We start from the raw sequence: 22608 nt of genomic DNA, 5'->3' as shown, positions 1-22608 counted from the left end.
CTTATGGCCTAGTGGGGTTATAGGTAAGAAAATAGGCTATAATAAGTACAGTAGCATTTATATTAAAAATTTCTCTCCTAACTACCATATCAGTGTTAGTATCTGACTAACATTTGGGAATTAGATGCTATAACCTAACTGTACCTAATTCCCCAATGTTAATATTTTAAATGTTAAAAACAACTGATAAGAAACATGGTGTATGGACTGGAGTTGTGGCTCAGTGGTAGAGTGCTTGCCTAACATGTGCGAGGCCCTGGGTTCGATCCTCAGCACTGCATATAAATAAATAAAATAAAAGATCCATTGAAAACTATTTTTTTTTTTTAAAAGAAACATGGTCTATAAGGTTTGATTTTTTTTTAAATCACCTTTGCAGATTTATATGCAAATTCTCGTATCTCTTGCATATTGCTTTTAAAATGAAAAATCTTATAGGAAATGATTTCTTCCCTCCTTTCTTAATCTCTTACAGTACATAAGAAGCTGTATAATGCTTGGAAGGATGCCCAATTTGATGCTGATGGCTAAAGAAAGCCTTTACTCTCAACTGCCAATGGACTGTTTTACAATGCCATCTTATTCTAGACGCATCTCCACAGCTACACCATATATGAATGGAGAAACATCTACAAAATCCCTTTGGGTTATAAATAGTGCACTCAGAATAAAAATTCTTTGTGCAACCTATGTAAATGTAAATATTCGAGACATTGATAAGGTAATGAAATGCTGATGCTTATTATTTTATACAAGTAATTTTAAATTGAACTATATAATAATCTGGTATGTTTTCAGATGATAAAAACACTCAAATCTCAGAAAATAAAAATAGTAACAAATTCTCTTTGAATTGCCATCTACTTCAGCTTTTACAGAGCTCTTAGTCCTGTGTCTGTAATTCTAACATTGATAATTCTGAATTCTTAAAACCAAAAGTTTTTTACAGAACTAGTTTAGCAATAAAACCTAATCCAACCTAAAGTAAATCTTCTTACAGTCATTATTAATCCCACTTAGTGCCAAGTGTGGTAGGTAACACATGCCTGTAATCCCAGTAACTTTAGATGCTGAGGCAAGAGGATCATAAGTTGAAGGCCAGTCTCATCAACTTAGCAAGACCCTCAACAACTTAGTAAGACCCTATCTCACAACAAAAATAAAAAGCAAGCACTGAGAATGTAGTCAGTGGTAAAATGCCCCTGATTTCAATCCTCAGTACCAAAAACAATCCCACTTAGTGTGACTATTCATGAGTCCTATTACAGAAACATTAATGTCTTTATGGGGTGCTGCTCCAGCTGCCAAAGGTTTTTTAAGAAATACCTACTGTTATGTACCAGTTTGTCTTTCTAAAGTACAAACAACTCTGAATTCCATACTAATAATTACATACTAGCTAAAAGCAACTGTGGGTCTATATTAATTTTTTGGTAGCTTGTTGAACCCATCATTGTTAATGGATGAAAACAACAGCAAATTTTGTTGAATCTATATCAGTTTTAATTTCTATATGTGAAGAAAGGCTATATCTGAACACAGTTTTCCTTGGTACTCTCTAAAATATTTTATTTTTAATATTTGATTTTGTCTAGTGTGTGTGTGTATGTGTGAATATATATTTTTGTATATACATATTTTCTTTCTTCCTTCCTTCCTTTTTTTTTTTTTTTTTTAAGATTTATGTTCGAACAGGTATCTACCATGGAGGAGAACCTTTATGCGACAATGTGAACACTCAGAGAGTTCCTTGTTCCAATCCCAGGTAAGGAAGTATTTGTATATAGTCACATTAGTGTTTATTAGCAAGGTGATCAATAAAGTGAAATATTTTACATCATTCGTTTTATGTAGGTGGTATAAATCAGATATATACATATGGAACATAAGGACTTTTTGTCAAATGAGTATCACTGTTAGGATCATTTTTTTAATTCTAAAATTTCTTCCAAAGGATTTTTCTGATTCTCTTTTCCCATTGTTTAAAGGAGAGAACAGAATATGATTACTGTTTAGTCCTGATCCTTCTTCACATTAGATCAGAAACTCAGCATTTTCTTTTCTTATCTCCATTACCATTTATGTGAGGAAATGAGAGTTGACAAACAATTCCAGAGCCAAACCACTCTGAGACAGTTCCCTTCAAATAATTCCCAAGAATAGATATGTATGCATTCAATTAAAGGGTCTTTGGGAACAGACCAATTTTTTGGAGGGTAAGTTATTGGGAGCATTTTAAATTATTAGTGCCAAAATATATTAAAGAAATAAAAGGTAGTATAATTCAAAAGCTTATCATCCTATTTGTCTCTCTTTATAGAGTTTGGGAATAAGAGTGTACCCCTAAATGTAATAGCATTAATATTTTAAGAGAACTCAAATTGGTGCTGAAGACAGATTGAAGAGGATGTTATAGAATAGCAATAGCACTAAAAAGTGACTACTCCAGAAGTACTTCTCATAATGAACTTAGCCTTGAGTTCTAGGAAAAATCAAGAGAAAATTCCAGTCTTGTAATTAAGCAATTAAGAGCCTAGGTAAAGTTCAAAGAGATGGTATTCATCTTTATCAGAGGGAAGAGAGGTAGTTCCTCACCCCACTTGGACCATTATGATCAGAAAGTACATTATTCAGGTTAGAAGGTACACTGTAGCAACAGATAACCACAGAATCTTTATAAATTTTTGCTAAAACAGAAGTTAATTTCCTATACATACTGTGTATCTCTAACAGGTTGGGTGGACTTGTTATGAGAATACAAAAACAGTATTTTGAGGAAGTAATGCCATAATTTTTCCAAATTTGGTGAAAACTGCTAATTAACCCATCCAAAGAGCTCCACAAGCTCCAAGCAAAGAACCCTAAATATGATACCCCAAGGTACATTTATCCTAGTTGTTTCAAGTACCAAAAGTAAAGGTTTGTAAAATTAAAGGGAGGTTTACTTGATAATATATGATTAAAATGTTGAAATTTTAGTAAATTAAAGTAGGTATTTAAAAAGGACTATATTTGATTATCTTTATAAGAATTCTCTAAAGGTAAAATCCTATGGTAGTACTGTGAAATTTTAAGTTTTCTGTTTACAAAAACAAAAAATCAGATATATAAAATTACTAGAAAGTAGATGATTAATGATTTCTCCAGTTACCTCTCAAAATTAGAATCAGTAGACTGCATATATAAAGCCATTTTCTAAAAACAACTTGATTTGTGTGTGTCGAATTTGGTTTATTTATGTTGTGAGATGGATGAACTCTAGAAGAAAAGAAGAACATATTTTATTCTGTTAGCATAGTGCTAAAACAACTAGATTCTGAGACCATAGCTCTCTTAGAAAATGTATAGAATACTTCCCATTAATTTACGAGCAATTCTAGGAATTTAGAAGTGATAAAAAAAAATTCGTGAATTTAAGTAGATATACCTTTAATTTTTCTTAAATACTGTAGACTTTCTAAGTCCCACATTTCTTCTTCCTATATTTCTATGATAGTATTTATTGTTTCTTTTGCCTTTAGAATTCTTCCATTTTAAATGTAATTCTTCTTACTATAAATGGATAATTTTGGTGGGGAGTGGGTACTGGGGATTTAACCCAGGGATGTCTACCACTGAGCTACATTCACCAACCCATTTTATTTTTTTTTATTTTTGAGACCGAAAAGTTGACACTAAGTTGTTTAGGGCCAGCCTCAAACTTGTAGTTTGTTTGCCTCAGCCTCCCGAACCTGGGATTTCAGTGATGTATCACCACACCTACTTAAATGGATGATATTTTTAATCTTGTATGTATTAATGCAAAGATATTAGCATAAATAGAACTTATTTTACTGATAAAGCTTGTACCTTAGTTTGGTTAGTTAAAAATAGAATTCTCATAGGAGTGATAATGAAGACTTGTTTTATTTGTAATCCAAGAATAGACTAAAATTATAAAGAAGCCATTTGAAAAGTTTTCAAAGTTAATAGTATCTAGCACTTGAATTTTTACCATGGACCAATATGCTGTTTTAATCTCTTCATTCAAATTATGTCATTTAATCTTACTAGATAGGTACTATTATTGGTCTCATTTCACAGATGAGGCAAAAAACATTGCAAGGCTCACACATTCAGTGGAACAATAGAAATAAGGTTGTATTCTAAACAGTCTTGACTTTTGAGTACATACACTTTCCCTATTGATTTTAAAATGTTTTTTAAAAAAATATTTATTATACTTGGATCTTTGCAAATCTTTACCAAATATAGACATAATTTCATTCGTAACATCCAATAAATGAAGATAATTTGTTTTGAATCATTTTTTTATCTTGTTATTTTTTGTAGTGGTTTTTTTCTGTCCATGAATGTTAAGTTTTATTACCTTATGTAAAGTTGTTATTTTAAAATTCGAATAAGTTTTCCTTTTGTATTCTTCATTTTATTTATGTACTGACTTATTTAGATCATGGATTGTTTTGTATAACTACATTATGTGTAAAAATAATTAAATACAACTATGTTTAACCAGTAAATTCTTGTCTAATTTCCCTTTTCTGTTTGATTTTTACTAAGCAAAACTTGGCTTTTGGGTTTTTTTTTTTTTTTAAATCGAAATATAACACACATACATGCATAAAAGTATAGTTCAATGAATTATCACGCCATAAATATCATTTTCACTGTGGTCAAAGAACCAAACATATGCTAACACTTGAGAAATCCTTCCTCATGCCTGTTCCCAATCTGTTAACTTTCTCCTCTCCTCAAAGGTAACATCAACTTCCCTGACTTCTACCGTTTTGGGGTTAGTTTTGTCTATTTTTCAGTTTTGCATAAGTGGTATTCTTTTGTGTCTAGTTTTTACCCAATAATGTTTGTAGGATTTCATCCATTTTGTTAATAACTGGTGTTCATTTTTATTGACATATGATATTCTATTATGTGAATATAACAGTTTATTCTACTCTCAGACGTTTGGGTTATTTGCAGTTTGAAGATACTATAAATTATTTTCTATTAACATCCTGTGCATAAATACACACATTTCTATGGCTTTATTCCTAGAAGTAGAGATGGGTTATTGGTTGTATGCATGTTCACTTTTAATAGATTTTGCTTTCAAAATTGGTTGTAACAATTTTATCCCCACTCTTACTGTGTAGGATTTCCTATTAGTACATATCTTTACCACCCCATAGTATCATCAGTCCTTTTAGTTTTAGCCATTCTCATGTATAGTAATATTTCCATAAGATTTTAGTTTTCATTTTGTGTATGACAGATAATATTGACCACTTTTTCATGTTTATTGGCCATTTAAATGTAATCTCACAGAGTGCCTATTCCAATCACTTGCCTATTTTTTGTTTGGTTTATCTTTTTCTTAATGCTTTGCAGGAGTCATTTATATATTCTGGATAAAGCTTTTTTGGTAAATTCTTTTTTTCTTTAAAATTTTACAAAGGTGGAATGAATGGCTGAATTATGATATATACATTCCTGATCTTCCTCGTGCTGCTCGACTTTGCCTTTCCATTTGCTCTGTTAAAGGCCGAAAGGGTGCTAAAGAGGTAAAGTATTTCAGAAGCAACAATTAATTATGTTTATCGCCAAAATCTCCTACTTATACCTCTGATTGAATAACATTATACAAAATGAGTATTTTTTGTTTTTAAAAATTAATAAATCAAACCTATTTTAAAACATTTTAATAAATAAATGTATCATAGGGGAATAACTTGGGAGAGCTTCAGAAATTTATTTATGAAAAATGTGTCCTGAGTTCATATTGATAAAATTTTTAAATATGCAAAATGACTGTATAATAGTGACTGAATCCAAATATGTATCATGCCTGCTTTAGATTGTATTTCCTATTTATAATTTTTAAAAATGTAATTTCAAATGGGAAAGGGGGAAATAAACACAAATGAGAAGAAGGAAAGAGGGTGCTTAAATTTTGAAAAACCAATGTGACTTTTGATAGATTTCATATTTCTGTTACAGAAACAGCTGTTGAAATCTGTTTTTCAGGGGGGAGAATGTTTTGAGATTCATTTTATAATTTAATCTATAGAATAGCGAATATTTTTTTCTTGTTTAGGAACACTGTCCATTGGCCTGGGGAAATATAAACTTGTTTGATTACACCGATACCTTAGTATCTGGAAAAATGGCTTTGAATCTTTGGCCAGTACCTCATGGATTAGAAGATCTGTTGAACCCTATTGGTGTTACTGGGTCAAATCCAAATAAAGTAAGCTTTGTTATAAATTAGATGGTTTTCTTTTTTATGATAGTAAAATGCAATATTTATTTATGTGTATACATATATACACATACACTCACACATATATATATATATGTAATAATTTTTATTCCATCTCTTAGGAAACACCGTGCTTAGAGTTGGAGTTTGATTGGTTCAGCAGTGTGGTCAAATTTCCAGATATGTCAGTGATTGAAGAACATGCCAATTGGTCTGTATCCCGAGAAGCAGGATTTAGTTATTCCCATGCAGGACTGGTAAGGCAAATCATTGAGTTTCCTAAGTATCAGTCATCCTCTGCAGATATGGGTATATACTCTGTGGACAAAGTTTCATGAATTTTAGTTATAAGGACAGAAATGCTGTTGAGCTCTAGAACAGTATTACAATAGAATAAAATTTTCTTTATGCCAGTATTTTTCCTGCAACTGTTTCCTCTTGATTTATTCAAGAGCCCTAGCCCTCCTTCATTTGTTTAAAAATATTTATTGAATGCCAACTATGTGTAAAGCTGAAATAGGTACTAAGGGAAGTTGTAAACTAAACAGTCCTCCATTAAGTATTCAGTCTAATGTTAATAACAGGCATTAAACAGACATAAGTAGAAATGTAAGATTAAAATTTATGATAAACAGTATGAATAAAACAATAGTGTGATAACAAAAGGTGAGAGTCGGGACAGAGAGGCTAATGTTCTTTGGGTTCAAGAAGGACGTCCCTGAGATAGTAGCCTTCAAGTTGAGACTGAAGTTTAAATACTTTGTTAGCTGAACTTGGAAGCACAGGAAAGAGCAAGTCTACATTAGTCCTGGTACTCCAGAAAAGAGTAAATATAAAGTGGAACTCAAGTACTGATCCAGGGCTGGGGAGATAGCTCAGTCGGTAGAGTGCTTGCCTTGCAAGCACAAGGCCCTGGGTTCGATCCCCAGCACCACAAATACATGCTAAGTACTGATCCAGTTATCTAATCTTGACTATAACTTTGAAACCACAAATAACTGTGCTCAAGGACCATTAACTCTCATTTATTTCTCAAGGGCAAAGGTGTTAGGGTTAGAGGAGATACTTTGTTTCTTTGTGCCTCTCCCATTTTCCAAATTTATCATTTTTTTATTTTTTATTTTTATTTTTTGGCCTTGTTTTAGTTATAGATAGACCAGCCAATGAATAATGGACCAAGAGTTTCTGAAATTTACCCATCCTGGGCACAGTAACAGCAGCACAAAGATGCATACTTTATCTGTTTTTATCTATGGTTCTAGTAAGGAGTTAACCAGTTGCTTTGTAAACTGAGTAATATAGCTTTCCTGCATACATGATTTAAAAGATATGTTTCTTTTTTTAGAAGTTATAATTGTTTGTAGTGATTGATATTTTGTAGTTTGTATTCTTTCTTAGAAGAATTTTTCTTTTAAAAAGTGCTTATTTTTTTAATAAGATCTTTTGGAAACTTATAAATCTAGGATACATTGTGGGATCATAGTATTCCTGTATCTTAAAATATTTTACTATTTCATCATTCTAGGAATTATTTCATCCTTATTCATTAACTCCATTTATGCTAAAAAGACTAAAATGATATGATGATATAGAAGAATATAGTAGCGTAGAAAGATAATATGGTAATGACATGAATCATCACTATTACATAACTCTTACATTTTCTTACTGCTTTGCCCAGTGTCTTGCAGCATCTTTTCAGAGGTATAAATCTATGGACATTGTCTTTGTAGAATTTTGGTTCATTTGTGGTTTTTTAGGCTTTCATTGCACAAACTTTTTCACTTTCCACCCACAATGGCAGGGAGAAGAAAATTAGAAAGATATTCACAGTTATTAGACAGATCATAATAGGAATGTAGAGACAGACAATAGGACTGTATAGCACTATTTCTTAATCTCAGTCCTACATTTTAGACCAAATAATTCTTGGTTGTGGGGACTGTCCTGTGCATTATAGTATGTTTAGCAGCATCACTGGCCTCTGCCGTGCTAGACACTACCAGCAGCACCACACCTAGTTGTGACGATCAAGCATGTTTCCACACCTTACCAAAGGTCCCTGGGAGGTAGGGAGTGTAAAGTCACTCCAATTGAAAACCATTTCTCTAGATTCTAATTATGATGGTTAAGTTTATCATATAAATGAAATGTCAGATGATGATATCCTACGTGAATTTTCTCAAAACTGAAGACAGCAGTGAATAAGCAATGTATTTTTAAGCACAAAAAGGAAGTTTGGTATTTACATTCAGTTATTATTCATTGGTAATGATTTAATCTGATAATTCTGTGACAAGAATCTAAACATCCTTATATTTTGCATTATTATTTTTATCTTTTATGATGTACACCAAAATTTTCTTGATACACTTTCTAAATGGACAAATGCAGAAGACAGGTATGTGTACAAAGGTGATGTAGAAGGAAAAGAGTGACATAGAAATTTTAAAAGACCTTGAATTTGTCATTCTGATGGTATTTATAAGTATAAAAATGGAAATATTTTGCAGTTATTGATCAAAGAAGATGACTATCTTCTCCAACAAAATTATGAACCATTAGTTTTCAGTGATTTTCATTTTGACAATGTCATTTACAGTTTGACAAAGTAGTATTTTAAAACAAGGAAAATGTGGATAAAAATTTGGTAAAATATAAAATTGTTTTTATCATCACTTAAAAATTAAATTATTTCACTTAAATTTAAATAATTTAATTTTTAATACAAAATAATAAAGTAAATTATTTTGTATTAAAAATATGAACAAAAATAAGTAAGTAAAAGAGTCTCTTGAATGCAGGTGGTAATTAGTAATGACAACTTTTCCTGGTAAGTTGAGGGTTAAATACTATCTCTTCCTTACTGATTTCCCTCCTTCCACAGAGCAGCCAAAATAATCTTTATGAAACATAAATTAAATCATAGCTTTCGACATATAAATAGCTGTCACTAAAAATAAAATCCAAACTTTTTAGCCTGAACCATACATTTTACGTACTGTAAACTCCACCTCCTATCTCTCTGAGTCTCACTCATTTATTGGGCACTAGGCTTACTGGCTTCCTTCCAATTCCTTCATCAAACCAAACTCATTTTCCCCTTGGGGCCTTTACACTATTTCTTCCATCTCTACTTGCCTCCCTGATCAAATGGACGGTTTCTTTTTGACATTTGAATCACAAAAAAGTATTATGTTCTATTCCAAATACCCAGTCATCAGTAGCCATTCTGTAATTCCCTGTTACATAACTCAGCGTACTTATATAAGTATACAATATTTTTCTTTTCTGTTTATTTGATTTCCCATTAGAATGGAGGCTCTGTTAGTGCATGTCTTTTACTCTTTTGTAACTCCAACAACAAGAAAAAGACAAGGCACATAGTACATATCTAATAAATGCTTGTTGAACAACTATGTGCAAGTAGTATTTCTTCATACTGTTGAATAAATCAACAATGTAAATACACAAAAGCCATGTAGCATGAATTTCTGCTTTCATTCATAGCAGTGAAAATCACTATGGAGTGTATATTTGTTTTGAACAATGGTAATATATTTATATATATATATATTTATATACATATATTTATTTATATTTACATATATAAAGGAAACAAATACATTACTTGGAATTATACAAAAAGTTATTTTCTTTTCAGTTTTCTGACATTCATTGTACAGTATTTTAAGAGGGTATTTCATCCCCCTTTTTCTCGTTATTTTTACTTTTTATATTTAAAAGCTTTGCAGCAATTAAGAATGTGCTCAGGCAAGAAACATAGAAAAGTTTACATTTTTATTTTATTATTATACTGTTTTTTATTCTTTTATACCAGAAACATTAGTAGATTAGTTCATAAGTGCTACAAAGGGAGTTCATCAGGAAGAAGAGTGAATGGTTCACTACTGTCCCCTAGTATTCCATTTTGGTCTCCCTTACTAACTTTGGCAGTTACTGTTCTGTGACTGATGGTAATATTAACCAAGTAAGTGACCTCATTTTTTCCACAAATACTGTGTCTTAGATTGGTTCTTCCCTGTCCCTGAAAATGCTGTGGTATTGGGAGAATACATTTTTAGCAGTTAATAAGCAATGTGAAGTTTATTGAAAATTAATTTTCTTTTTTGGGGGGAGGGTCATTCATGAATACCAGGGAAAGGTTTAAAGCAAAGAAAACTATCTAAGGTATTGCTTTATTTTACAGAGTAACAGACTAGCTAGAGATAATGAATTAAGAGAAAATGACAAAGAACAGCTTCGAGCAATATGTACACGAGATCCTCTATCTGAAATCACTGAACAAGAGAAAGATTTTCTGTGGAGCCACAGGTAAATGTTAAGATGGAGTGTCTCTGTTTTTTTCTTTATTACAGAAAGAAAAACTGACTTTGGTTGATCTTGCCATATTTTTATCATACTTAGTATAATAATAAAGCATAGATAATTTTTGATAATTTTGAATTTTTTAAAACCATGGTTATAAATTGTTCTTACAGAAAAACATGCTGTATTGATACTTATTTTGAACTCTGAAAGCTTTTAAAACTCTAAAAAATTCTTTATGGGCTCTAGAGGTTGAACCTAAGGCATTATACATATTAAGCATGTATTCTTCACTGAACTAACTCCTCAAGGCATTTTTTTAAACTTTTACCTGGCTTTCTTAGGGTTTTTTCAAATTCAAGGGGAAAAAAATAGTTCTAGCCCAATTCGTTGTGATTTAGTTGGTGTGGCTATTATAATTTTCAGAAATTTACTTCTACTTTTTAAAATTTTTTTTTCCTAAAAGTCCTCAAAGTAATAGTGTAATGCCTTATTTTCATTTAGGCAGAAATTACCTTGCTACTTGTAAGTGACATTGGTTTAGTTAACTGAAGCAGTTGCAGTGAATTTCTGCAGAAAGTTCATTAAAACATATTTTGTCTGGTAACCTCAATAAAAGTGGTAACTCTGTGGTTCAAGTTGTATAAGTAGGTGAACAATATGAGTGATCTAAAGAGTAATATAACATATTCTTAATTTTTCTTAAATGTCAGCTAAATTTAAGTACTGTCCTCCATTTGGATTTCCTTTTATCTTTGCCATTTTAATCATGTCTAAGTATGTAAGTAAATATATATACAACTATAGTGTTAAACACTGGTTTCTTTTGATTTTAAAAAAGGATCACAGTAACGATAAGTTCAGAACTTCTTAAAGATTGAAGAGTTAGATATCTAAGCCTTTTGAAGAACATGGAACAATGTTTTTTATTTTTTGTTTTGTTTTTCCCAACAGACACTATTGTGTAACTATCCCCGAAATTCTACCCAAATTGCTTCTGTCTGTTAAATGGAATTCTAGAGATGAAGTAGCCCAGGTAAATGCATGTTTGAGGTTTTTCAATAAATGTTGCACAAAATTGGTACATCACTCCAATTGTTTTCTTTCAAAAAATCTACATAAATTTAAGAGATGAAATGGACAATTGATTAGTTATGGTATATAGTGGAGAAAAAATACTATTCACACTATTTTGACAAATAAAACTTGCTAGAACTGAAAATCTTAAGTAAGTTTTAAGGTCTTTTATCTAAATTAATCCTAAAATCAGAGACTAGATGAGGTTGAAGAAAGTTCATTCACAATTATCCTTATTTTTAAAATATGATCTCTTGTCTTTCTTACACACAGATGTACTGCTTAGTAAAAGATTGGCCTCCAATCAAGCCTGAACAGGCAATGGAGCTTCTGGACTGTAATTACCCGGATCCTATGGTTCGAGGTTTTGCTGTTCGATGCTTAGAAAAATATTTAACAGACGACAAACTTTCTCAGTACCTAATTCAGCTAGTACAGGTAAAATAATGTAAAATAGAAAATAACGTTTTATTCTAAGACTATTTAATTTCCAAAACTACTATTTTAACTAGTTTTATGCTTTTAAAAGAAATCAGTTTTATTACCAATAGTATCTACTTTGTTTCTGAAATTTTTTCTTTAAATTCAGCCATGCAGAAACAGACCCTGATTCATTTGAGTTTTTGTTTGTTCTTTTAATTAACTAGGTCCTAAAATATGAGCAATATTTGGATAACCTGCTTGTGAGATTTTTGCTCAAGAAAGCATTGACAAATCAAAGGATTGGGCACTTTTTCTTTTGGCACTTAAAGTAAGTCAGATTATTTCTCCACCAAATTCTCTCACTGTTTGTTACTTGCTTTCTAATAGATGTATAAATATGTATTACTTCTGCACTTTTGTTTTTGGCTGGGGTCATTTTCTGTACTAAAAATTCATTGCAGCAGTGAACTCTTCCAACTTTTTCTCTTTGAAATTAAGCAGTAAAAGCCAAAACTGAATGTTTTTCATGAATGAAAACTGAAATATTTTTTAAGGTTTTGATTCTACTTTAAATTAAGTAAAAATTTTTAGCTGCAGATGAATGTTTCTATAGGTTTCATTCTATGTATAGATCAAAATATTCCAAATAAATAAAAATCTTAACTCAAAATTTAGAACAATAATGTCAAAATCACGTTTCTTACTAGAATATAACGCTAATTAAGAATAACAAATATTTTTGCAGAAGGCAGTGTATTTTGTACTCAAAGTTAGAGGTCATGAGCCATATACTTTTAAGTAAACTTAAATCTATGTCTAATATGATATTTTAAATGTTGAAATAAAAAAATGGGACCTAGATACTAGGTTTAAGACAACTTAAATTTCGATATGGTGTAGAAAAGTAGGAATTGTGTTCCAGAAAAGTCAAATAATACTTGCTGAATGCTTTCATTTTATTATTCCTATCATTTTATTATTTTTGTGTCCAGTTTATTTTTTTTGTGTTTTTATATTTTGTGCTGAGATTAGTGAATGAAAAGTAATTTAAAATAAAAATATACCTGTTAAATAACATGTCCAGGAACTACCTGAAACTTGATTATTTTCTTTTAAGTGATAGATTTTAAATCATTTTATTGTTAGTAGGATTTTAACATTTATTGGTTTAACAAAATGGGTTTCCTTATTTTTTAAGAATATATATACTAATTTAAGACACACACATATATGTGTGTGTGTATGTGTATATATATATACTTTTTTTTTTTTTATTCTTCTTTTAGATCTGAGATGCACAATAAAACAGTTAGTCAGAGGTTTGGCCTGCTTTTGGAGTCCTACTGTCGTGCTTGTGGGATGTATTTGAAGCACCTGAATAGGCAAGTTGAGGCTATGGAAAAGCTCATTAACTTAACTGACATTCTCAAACAGGAAAAGAAGGATGAAACACAAAAGGTGTGTGACTTTAGTTTGTATTTTAGACTTGAAATTTTAGTTGCAATGTGTCAAGGTTGTTCAGAAACCTCAAACTTCTGTAGTCATGGTCCTTGGAGTCAAGCTAACTAGGATTTGAATCCAAGTTCCACTGTCTCTCAGCTATGTAATGTTAAATACATTATTTAGGGTCTTAAGATTTCATTTTGCTCATTTGTAAAATGGAAGTACTACATAAGGTTATTGTGAGAACTAAACTACATGCTCTTTGAAAGTACCTATCATAGTTCCTAGAACATAAGATGCCCAATAAATAGAAGTCTCTCTTTTTTCCTTTCTTTTTATATACCCCTAAGTATTTAAAATGATTCTTTCCTTATTCTCTCATTTATTATCTTAAAAATGACCCTGAAAATGAGTGAAAAGAAGTGAGTTTTGGCATTTTTAAGTTTTAAATGGACTCATAGCCACTCAATAAATGTGTCACATACACTAATTATGTATACTGTGGCTTAGTGTAGCTTAGGATTATGAAATGTAAAGGTTTTTCATGACCTTTTCCTCTTCCCTATTCTTCCATGAATCCATTCTACCACATCCTGCAGCGAAAAGTGAAATCATTCCCCACCTCTTTCGAAGTTGGGGTTGGAGTTGGAATTAATCCCAGTTTATTAACAAGTCCCCAGAGGGCAGAGAACATAAGTGAATGGGTTTTTCCAACATCTTCATTAATATTACTGGAAGGAAAAAACAATTTTAAAAGAAAGTTGGTATATTGATCTACAAGAAAGTTACTGTATTAATCTAAATGACTTAATTGGTTTTTTAAAGTTCTTTTCTATAAATTCAAATGTAAGATATTAGAAAATAATTGTAATATCTCTGATGTTTGAATTTATGAACAAAAGGGGACTAGACTGCTTTGTAAGAACAAAATATATTTATACATTGTAACTGAGCTAAGAAAAAAGAAATTAGGTTTTAGATATATTTCTAAATATAGGCATTTATTTCGTATTAGTTTTCTTATCACAAATTGGTGATGACACAATGACTTAATTAGAAACATGAAATTAGATCATTATTACTTTAAATGAGTTTGTGATAAGTAACTAAAATTGCAGTCCTAAAAACAAAATAGTTACTTTGAGTAGTTTTTGTGCTTTATAGCAATGAGTGATAAGATACGCGAAGCACTGTGCTAACAATAGAGTTGGCAGAGGTAGAAAAAGAAATGTATTTACATCAGCAGTAGCTATTTATTTAGTGATGAATAGATTTTCCAGCTATTTATTTTAAAATTGCAGCATGAAAATTTATTTATTATGAATTTATTATGAATTCCTAGCTCCTGATATCTTTTTTCCATCACACATTTTATATTTTTGATATAAAATATATTTTAATATAAAATTATTGGAATAAAAACAACTTTAAAAGAAAGTTGCTAATTAATCTACATTAGATAGAGGCTTCCTGAAATAAAATGCCAGATATTGCATGACAGCTCAGCAGTTTGGGCTCTGACTTGAAATAATTAAAAAGTGATATTTCTTTTCAGATAAACACTAGAACCTGAGTATAGTGTGAGACTCTTTGTAGCAAAAGTTTTTACAAGTTCTTTTTCCCAAGTTTGTTTTAGTATCACTAGACCTTTTTTTACCCAACAGAGAGCATGAATGTAATGTTTTCTGAAAATCCTAAAAGAATATTAAGCTAAGATTACATGTTCTCCTCCTCTAGAAGAGGGAGCAGCAGATTTTTTTTTTTTTTTCTTAAAGGGCCAGATAATAAGTATTTTAGATTTTACAGGCCACATGGTCTGATCTTACTACTCAATTCTGCTGTACTAGTGTAAAGGCAGCTAATATGTGATGAATGGGCATGACTATATTTTAATGCAACTTGATTTGCAGAAACTGGCAGCTGATCTGTAGGCAGTGGTTGACCAGCCCTGCTCTGGAGCCAGAGCATTGCCTCTGTCAGCACACTACAGAGTTCATCCTCTCACAGGAAGGGTGCAAGTGCTGTCACTTTTCTCTCCCTGAGTTATGCTACTCTGTGTCATAGAAATCTTTTTCATTAGCATACAGCCAGTCTGGAGCATAGACTTAAAGACTATGCAGTACTGAATTTTCAGGGTATAGAAGAGATTAGCGTTAATTTTACCTTTTATGAACTCAGTTTCTAACTTTGATTATGCTTTTTTAATCAGGTACAGATGAAGTTTTTAGTGGAGCAAATGAGGCAGCCAGATTTCATGGATGCTCTCCAAGGCTTTCTGTCTCCTTTAAACCCTGCTCATCAACTAGGAAATCTTAGGTAAGATACCTTCTTGGAAAGTTCATTGATACATTTGAATAAGTACTTTTTGGATAAAATTTTGAAACAAGTCAAAATGTCCTATATAATAAGAATGTCCAATTGTATATGCTTCCTCTCCCATCTCCTACCCTGAAAAATAGAAATAGTAAAATTTTCTTAAATTAGAACTGCATTTATTAGAATAAATTTTTACTACTTTAATAATAGAGTTTAAGACCTTCTATGGTTAGACTTTCTGGTATTAGAATTAATGTCTGCCTATATTGATTGAAAATTCATTATATAAACATTTAAAAATATTTTTCTTCATACTTCTCAGGAATGACTTCATAATTAAAACTAGAGAAATTTTAAAATTTTTATAATACTTCAAAAAGTTATACTAGATATATATTTTAAAGTAAAATTGAGGGTAAAAAGAATAATGAAGCTAAGGTGTCCTAGTAAATTTTTCAATGATTTCAAAGGCTTGAAGAGTGTCGAATTATGTCCTCTGCAAAAAGGCCACTGTGGTTGAACTGGGAGAACCCAGACATCATGTCGGAGTTACTGTTTCAGAACAATGAGATCATCTTTAAAAATGGAGATGGTAAGGAGAGGTATTAAGAGTTTGTGATGCATGAATTTAGTGATCTTTTTATGCACAAAGTATTTATGAACCATGAAAACTGTTTTTAAAATACACTTGTGATAAAATATAGAATATTAAGCAGATGTCCTAACTTTTGCAGTACATATAAAGAAATTCAGGATGTGAGCGCAAGGTATGGTGATTTGATTTGCAAACAACTTAGAACTGAGGGTACGTGGGGAAACAGATGCAGGCAGAGGCTTTTGAACTCCCTTCATCTGCCTATTCTCCAGAAGGAACCTACTTGTCATGAATCTTACCAACCAGTGATAAGATTCGATTAGTAAATCTTAGGTACTTTCCCTACAGTTCTAAATATGTGTAAACATTAAAAAAGAAGTAGTAGTAATTTTGCTCCCCTAGACACATTTTCTTTTTAACAATTATGCTTGTCTAAGGAAACTAAAAATGGCTTGCCTAATCTTTCTACATTCCTGGGCTGGGTTGTGAATTAAATAAGCATAAAACAGATTAATAGGAAAAATATTTAATTATGTTTATAATTACACCAAATATGAGACTTGAAGAAGGATCGGATGGATAAAACTTAGGAGCATCCTGAGCTACAGAAAGGAATAGGAGGTTGGGGTGTCCTAGGAGTAATAGTGACACTGTTATAGGAGGGTAGGAGAGCAAAGGTATGATGATTAATGTTGTCTTAATAGTCAAATAAAAAAAATTCTCCATTAATAAAAGTTGTCTCTGAGTAGCCCTCAGAAGAATAGGTGATAGTCTCTCTAGGCTTGTTCCCCTGGTTGAAGTGGCATTTTTTGAACTCCTTCAGAATCAGAAATCCTGAAATCAGTTTGTCATTTGCTTAACTATCATTTGAATGGATGGTGTGAGCATCCATTTATTATATGACTATTCTATGTGGCATTCCCAGGGATTATAGCAATAAGCAAAACAGAGTCCCTGCCCTTTTAGAGCTTATAGTCTCAACAGAATAAAGGGACACTAATAACAAATAATTACAAAAAATAAGATTGCAACCATGATACAAAGAAAAAGTATAGTCTGCTAAGAAACAATATAAAGAATGTCCAAGTTTATGTGGAAAATAGGCTGTAGGGAGAAATGGGAGGATCATCAATGACTTTCCATTGGAAAATGATGATACACTGGTAAATTCTGTTGATCTTGGTACTTTAATATAAACATGTTCATAGTTAAGGATTTGCAAAAATGTTTTAAATGTATTTAAAATTTCTTTTGAATATGTGCTTACTTATTCTGTTAACACAAATATGTTAATGCAGATTCTTTGGAAGTAGGTTAAAGAATCAAAATATTGCTGTCTTATAAATTATTTTGAAAAGTAAATATAGTTCTCCATTTTCCATTTGAAAACAGTGTAATGACATGATACCCTAATTTCTGTTCATGACTAATTGGTGAAACATATCATTTAAATTTCAGATTTACGGCAAGATATGCTAACACTTCAAATTATTCGCATTATGGAAAACATCTGGCAAAATCAAGGTCTTGATCTTCGGTAGGTAATCAGTAAAATAACCTGTATGCTAAAAGTTATCCTGGGAAAAAATACTAATAAATATTAATAATAGAAGGATATAGACATATACATATGTAGTAGTATTAACAGGTTGATTATGCTATGTACTTTTGTTTGTCCTCTTATGTGGCTTAGACTAATGTGATATTTCAGTAAAGTAAGAACCATTTCTAATAAAACTAGGTAAGATGCTGCAGTTGCCCCTGAAGGGTCACCATTAGGAAAAGGACATACATAGGTGACACAAAAGGCCCCTGATTTTATTCAGAAGTTGAGTTTAAATTTTCTAATCTTGAATTAGTTTTTCAACAAAGTTTATGAAACCAACTAAAGATTTTGCCAGTTCTTTGCGTTTTGTCCAACTTTCCACAATTATCAGTATTATCTCCAAGTTTTTGTCATGCTTCATAAGTGGGTATAAACCAAGTCTAGCTATAGCAACAAGGTAGATTACATAGAAATAGCAAAAAAATAACAAATGAGGGCTTATATGTCTCTTATAGATTGAGTAGCAAGTAAATAAGAGTGTAAGTAACAAATAGTAGTAGTACCCCTTTTATTTGCAAGGAAGAAAGTGGATATTTCAAGTAACCTGTGAGGCACAAAATGAAGTCATCAATTCTGCTTCTTAACTTTTTTTTAAATCTTATTTGTTCTTTTTAGTTATACATGACAACAGAATCCATTTTGATGTAATTATACAAGCATGGAATATATTTTATTCTAGTTAGAGTCCCATTCCTATGGATGTACTTGATGGGTGGGATTCACTGATCCTTTGCTTAATCCCTACTCATTTCCAAAGACAATTAATGTTATAGGAATCACGTTTCCTTTTTGATACAGTTTCCTGTGTCATAAAAGATGCCACCAGTACCACAGTTCTCAGTAACAAAGAGTATAAAAAGATTGCAGAACTACAAAGAGTAAAGGATCTAAGTAAATATCTCTGGTAATTATCACACTTAAGTGAATTTTTTATATGAAGTTTAATTTTAGGTAAAAATTACTTAAGTAAAATGGCAACAGTTTTACTTGACAAAAGTATAATGCAGATTCAGATTTCTTATAACTCTGCTTTTCATATTGCAAGAATTATAGGATAATTTGACTCTTTAAACTATGAGCATGTTCAACAGTAATAAAATAAAAACATCGAATAAGAGAAAATGAGCTGAAGTACAACTTTTAAAAAAGTCTATATTTACCAGGGCAAGCAGGGAAAAGATTCCATAGAGAAATGGTCAGAGGGATTAGTACCAGCGTGATTCACAGCTACCAAAAGATGGGAGAGATTCACAAACCATTTGCAGTGCCAGTTCCTCCGGGGGTTTAGAAAACAAGAACTAAGAAAAAGCCCCTGAATTTGAGGCTTATAGTTAGCTATGAGAACAGTTTACAGTAGAATGGTAGGCATAGAAACTAGGCTACAAGGAATTAAAGTGAGAAAATAAAAATAAGTGTAAACTATTTTAGGAAGATAAAAAAGAACAAGGAAGAATGGACAATAGCTTTATGAAACCAACAGAGCAAAGAAAACCATACTTTGAGTATTTCATGTGACAATTTGTATGCTTTTTTTTTTTTCATTAAGTCCTCATGTCTTTACCTTGATTACATGTATTTACTATTTGATATTCTTTTTCTGTGTTTAATATTTGATAGGATAAAACAGGAAGTACCCAAAAAGCACTTTTGCAACATGGCAAAATATGATGGTTATATCAAGGAAACACATTGGAGGGGTTGAGCTGTGAACTAAATTAGCTCCTTTTTTTTTTTTGGAATGCCCTTTTTTATTTAAAAAAATAATAAGTAAAGGCTGTGATTATTCAGACATGAGTATTTGGCAGACATTTTCTTGAAAATGAACAATATCTCTTCAGATAAACCAACAACAACAACATTTGTTGCCAAAGATAAAATTTGAGCTTTTAGTCAACAATTAGAATTTTTAAAAATTTATATTCACCACTGAACTTAAAGTGTCCTCAAACTTAAAGACATATAATTGAAAGTCTGTGGTAATATTAACAATTATGAGTTTTTAGTAAGCAACATTTAGAAGATATACACAACTTGGTAAACTGGTATCTTCCAAATGACCATTGCAGGATACCCATTCAAAGGCAAGAAAAACAAATCAATCAATTTTAATAAAGCAGTATGAAAAATTTGTTGATATGTCTGAGATTCAGTATTGTAACTTGAGACACTATCTTGTATCCCAGTTTTAGAATAGTCTCTAAGAAAAATATCTATAGTTATCTGAGAAGACTATGATAATCTCCTTTTTTCAACTACCTATTTGTATGATGCCAGATTTTCTTTGTGTACTTCAATTAAAATACCATATTTAGGTTGGTTTCAGAAGTGTATATGAAACTCTAGCTGGCTGTAACACCAGACATCAAAAATTTTTCAAGACATGTCTCTCTTCTCACTAAATTTTTTTTTTTAATATAGGTTTTTTTTTTGTTTGTTTAGTTTCCATTTTTGTTTTTTTGGTACCAGGATGTACCAAAATGTAGGGGTACTTAACCACTGAGCCATATCCCCAGCCTCTCCCCTTTTTATTATTTAATTAATTTATTTATTTTTTGAGACCAGTCTTACTAAGTTGCTAAGGCTGGCTTTGAACTTGATATCCTCCTGTCTCAGCCTCCCCAGCCCCTGGGATTATGGGTGTGCACCACAGTACCTGGCAATGAAGGATTTTTTAATTTCGTAAAAGGTATTATTTATATTGACACATAATGTTTTGGTTTTAAAACATGGTCAATTTTTTTTATCCTTTCTCACATGAAATCTTTTCTCTCCTGACCTGATAAATACATTTTTAAGATTTTACTCCAACTTATTCTTATTTTATATTTTTGTTTTATCAGTGTTGAGCATGCTTATAGTTTAAAGTGTGATGGTTTATTTTTAGATGAATTAATAATTGCTTTAATTTTGATTTTGTTTTAATTTCTAATATCAATAGATATAAACTTCATAAATAAAAGTTCTTTGGGGTCCTCAGTAATTTTTACAAGGATAGTGGAGTCCTGAGACCAGAAACATGGGAATTGCTGCCCTAAAGCTTTGCTTAGATGCCAATTAAACATCTTTAAATTCACCCATATTTTTAAAGTCATAAATGTTTACAATTTATTGCTATAATTTCTGAATAATATTTTTCTGATATCCAAGTAAGTGCTTTCTCATTTGAAGGCTATAGTAAATAAAGACATAATTTTGTGTATTTTTTTAGAAATATGTTTTTTGCACCATAAAAAAAATTTACTACAGTACATTACAAATTTACAAATAGAATATTCATGATTTGATCTATTAAAATATTTGCTATACTAAAATTCCATTATTTAATTATAAATATGTTTCTCTTTTTTCAGAATGTTACCTTATGGTTGTTTATCAATTGGTGACTGTGTAGGACTTATTGAGGTGGTAAGAAATTCTCACACTATCATGCAGATTCAGTGCAAAGGTGGCCTGAAAGGCGCACTGCAGTTCAACAGCCACACGCTACATCAGTGGCTCAAAGACAAGAACAAAGGAGAAATGTGAGTGTTTTTATTCCTTTTTACTACATTAGCTAAATTGTTAGATGAGTTTCTTAGTGGTTGAATATATTCCTCTGATTTAGACCATAGAAAACAATTATACTTAATTTCAGGTAAAAATATGCTCAACTTTTGAAATATTTGAGATAATAAGTGATCAGAATTGATTATAATTTGATAAAATCATGTATATTCAACTCTGTATCTAAAAGTGTTCTTATCATTTGTCCTTTTTTTGACAAACTCAAAATTTTACTTCCAAATCACTGTTAAAATGATTAGAAAAAAATTAAGTTTAATGACATAAGTATTTTTTTCACTGTGGTAAGAATTATGCTTTTATAGGGAACATTTAGAAATTTCCTTATAAACCCTTGAAAATTCACATTTTCAAAATTTCTTAGATCTTTGGACATAATTACTTCTTCCCTAATTCATTGTTTAAATAGAAACTTCATATTTTCCCAGTCTGGCTTAGATTACTTTGTTTTTCCACACTACTCCTGATGTGTTTTTCTTCTGTATAGATATGATGCAGCCATAGACCTGTTCACACGATCGTGTGCTGGATATTGTGTGGCTACCTTCATTTTGGGAATTGGAGATCGTCACAATAGTAACATCATGGTGAAAGATGATGGACAAGTAATGACTTTTCTCTTTAAAATATTTCAATATTCTTAAGCTAAATTTATTAATTCAAGATACTGTATTTCTACATGTGTTGACCTATAACATAATTTTTTATTTTTGAAAGCTGTTTCATATAGATTTTGGACACTTTTTGGATCACAAGAAGAAAAAATTTGGTTATAAACGAGAACGCGTACCCTTTGTTTTGACACAAGATTTCTTAATAGTGATCAGTAAAGGAGCTCAAGAATGCACAAAAACCAGAGAATTTGAGAGGTAAGCTCAAGAAATTGAAAGCTCAAGATAAAGAATTCTTGCTGCTCTCTCAGAAATAATTGATATTGTTCAAGCAATTTAAAATAACAGATGTTATCTAACAAAAATTGAATGATGCTGTGAAGAATGAAAA

At 31.0% G+C, this 22608-nt stretch overlaps 1 protein-coding gene and 1 long non-coding RNA gene across 3 annotated transcripts in view; one reads left to right on the top strand and one right to left on the bottom strand.

Annotated features, from left to right (window-relative positions):
- The window catches only part of LOC306671122, a 376374-nt gene that overhangs the window by 49399 nt on the left and 304367 nt on the right, over window positions 1–22608 (bottom strand). The gene's annotated exons all lie outside the window — the stretch shown is intronic.
- Window positions 1–22608, top strand: part of PIK3CA (phosphatidylinositol-4,5-bisphosphate 3-kinase catalytic subunit alpha) — an 81067-nt gene that overhangs the window by 51746 nt on the left and 6713 nt on the right. For both annotated transcript variants that reach the window (XM_079156345.1, XM_079156346.1), the window contains 16 exons: window positions 476–721; window positions 1680–1765; window positions 5453–5558; window positions 6092–6244; window positions 6379–6513; window positions 10467–10591; window positions 11540–11621; window positions 11936–12100; window positions 12310–12413; window positions 13372–13543; window positions 15738–15844; window positions 16315–16436; window positions 17898–17976; window positions 21396–21566; window positions 22094–22211; window positions 22324–22475. In XM_079156345.1, coding sequence (XP_079012471.1) covers window positions 476–721; window positions 1680–1765; window positions 5453–5558; window positions 6092–6244; window positions 6379–6513; window positions 10467–10591; window positions 11540–11621; window positions 11936–12100; window positions 12310–12413; window positions 13372–13543; window positions 15738–15844; window positions 16315–16436; window positions 17898–17976; window positions 21396–21566; window positions 22094–22211; window positions 22324–22475 — 2123 coding nt within the window. The remainder of the gene's footprint in view (window positions 1–475; window positions 722–1679; window positions 1766–5452; window positions 5559–6091; window positions 6245–6378; window positions 6514–10466; window positions 10592–11539; window positions 11622–11935; window positions 12101–12309; window positions 12414–13371; window positions 13544–15737; window positions 15845–16314; window positions 16437–17897; window positions 17977–21395; window positions 21567–22093; window positions 22212–22323; window positions 22476–22608) is intronic.

The sequence above is a fragment of the Sciurus vulgaris genome, assembly GCF_902686455.1.
Source record: "Sciurus vulgaris genome assembly, chromosome: 10".
In the NCBI taxonomy this organism is placed as follows: domain Eukaryota; kingdom Metazoa; phylum Chordata; class Mammalia; order Rodentia; family Sciuridae; genus Sciurus; species Sciurus vulgaris.
The sequence above is the reverse complement of the archived record's forward strand: the minus strand, read 5'-3'. Positions and strand labels throughout refer to the sequence as shown.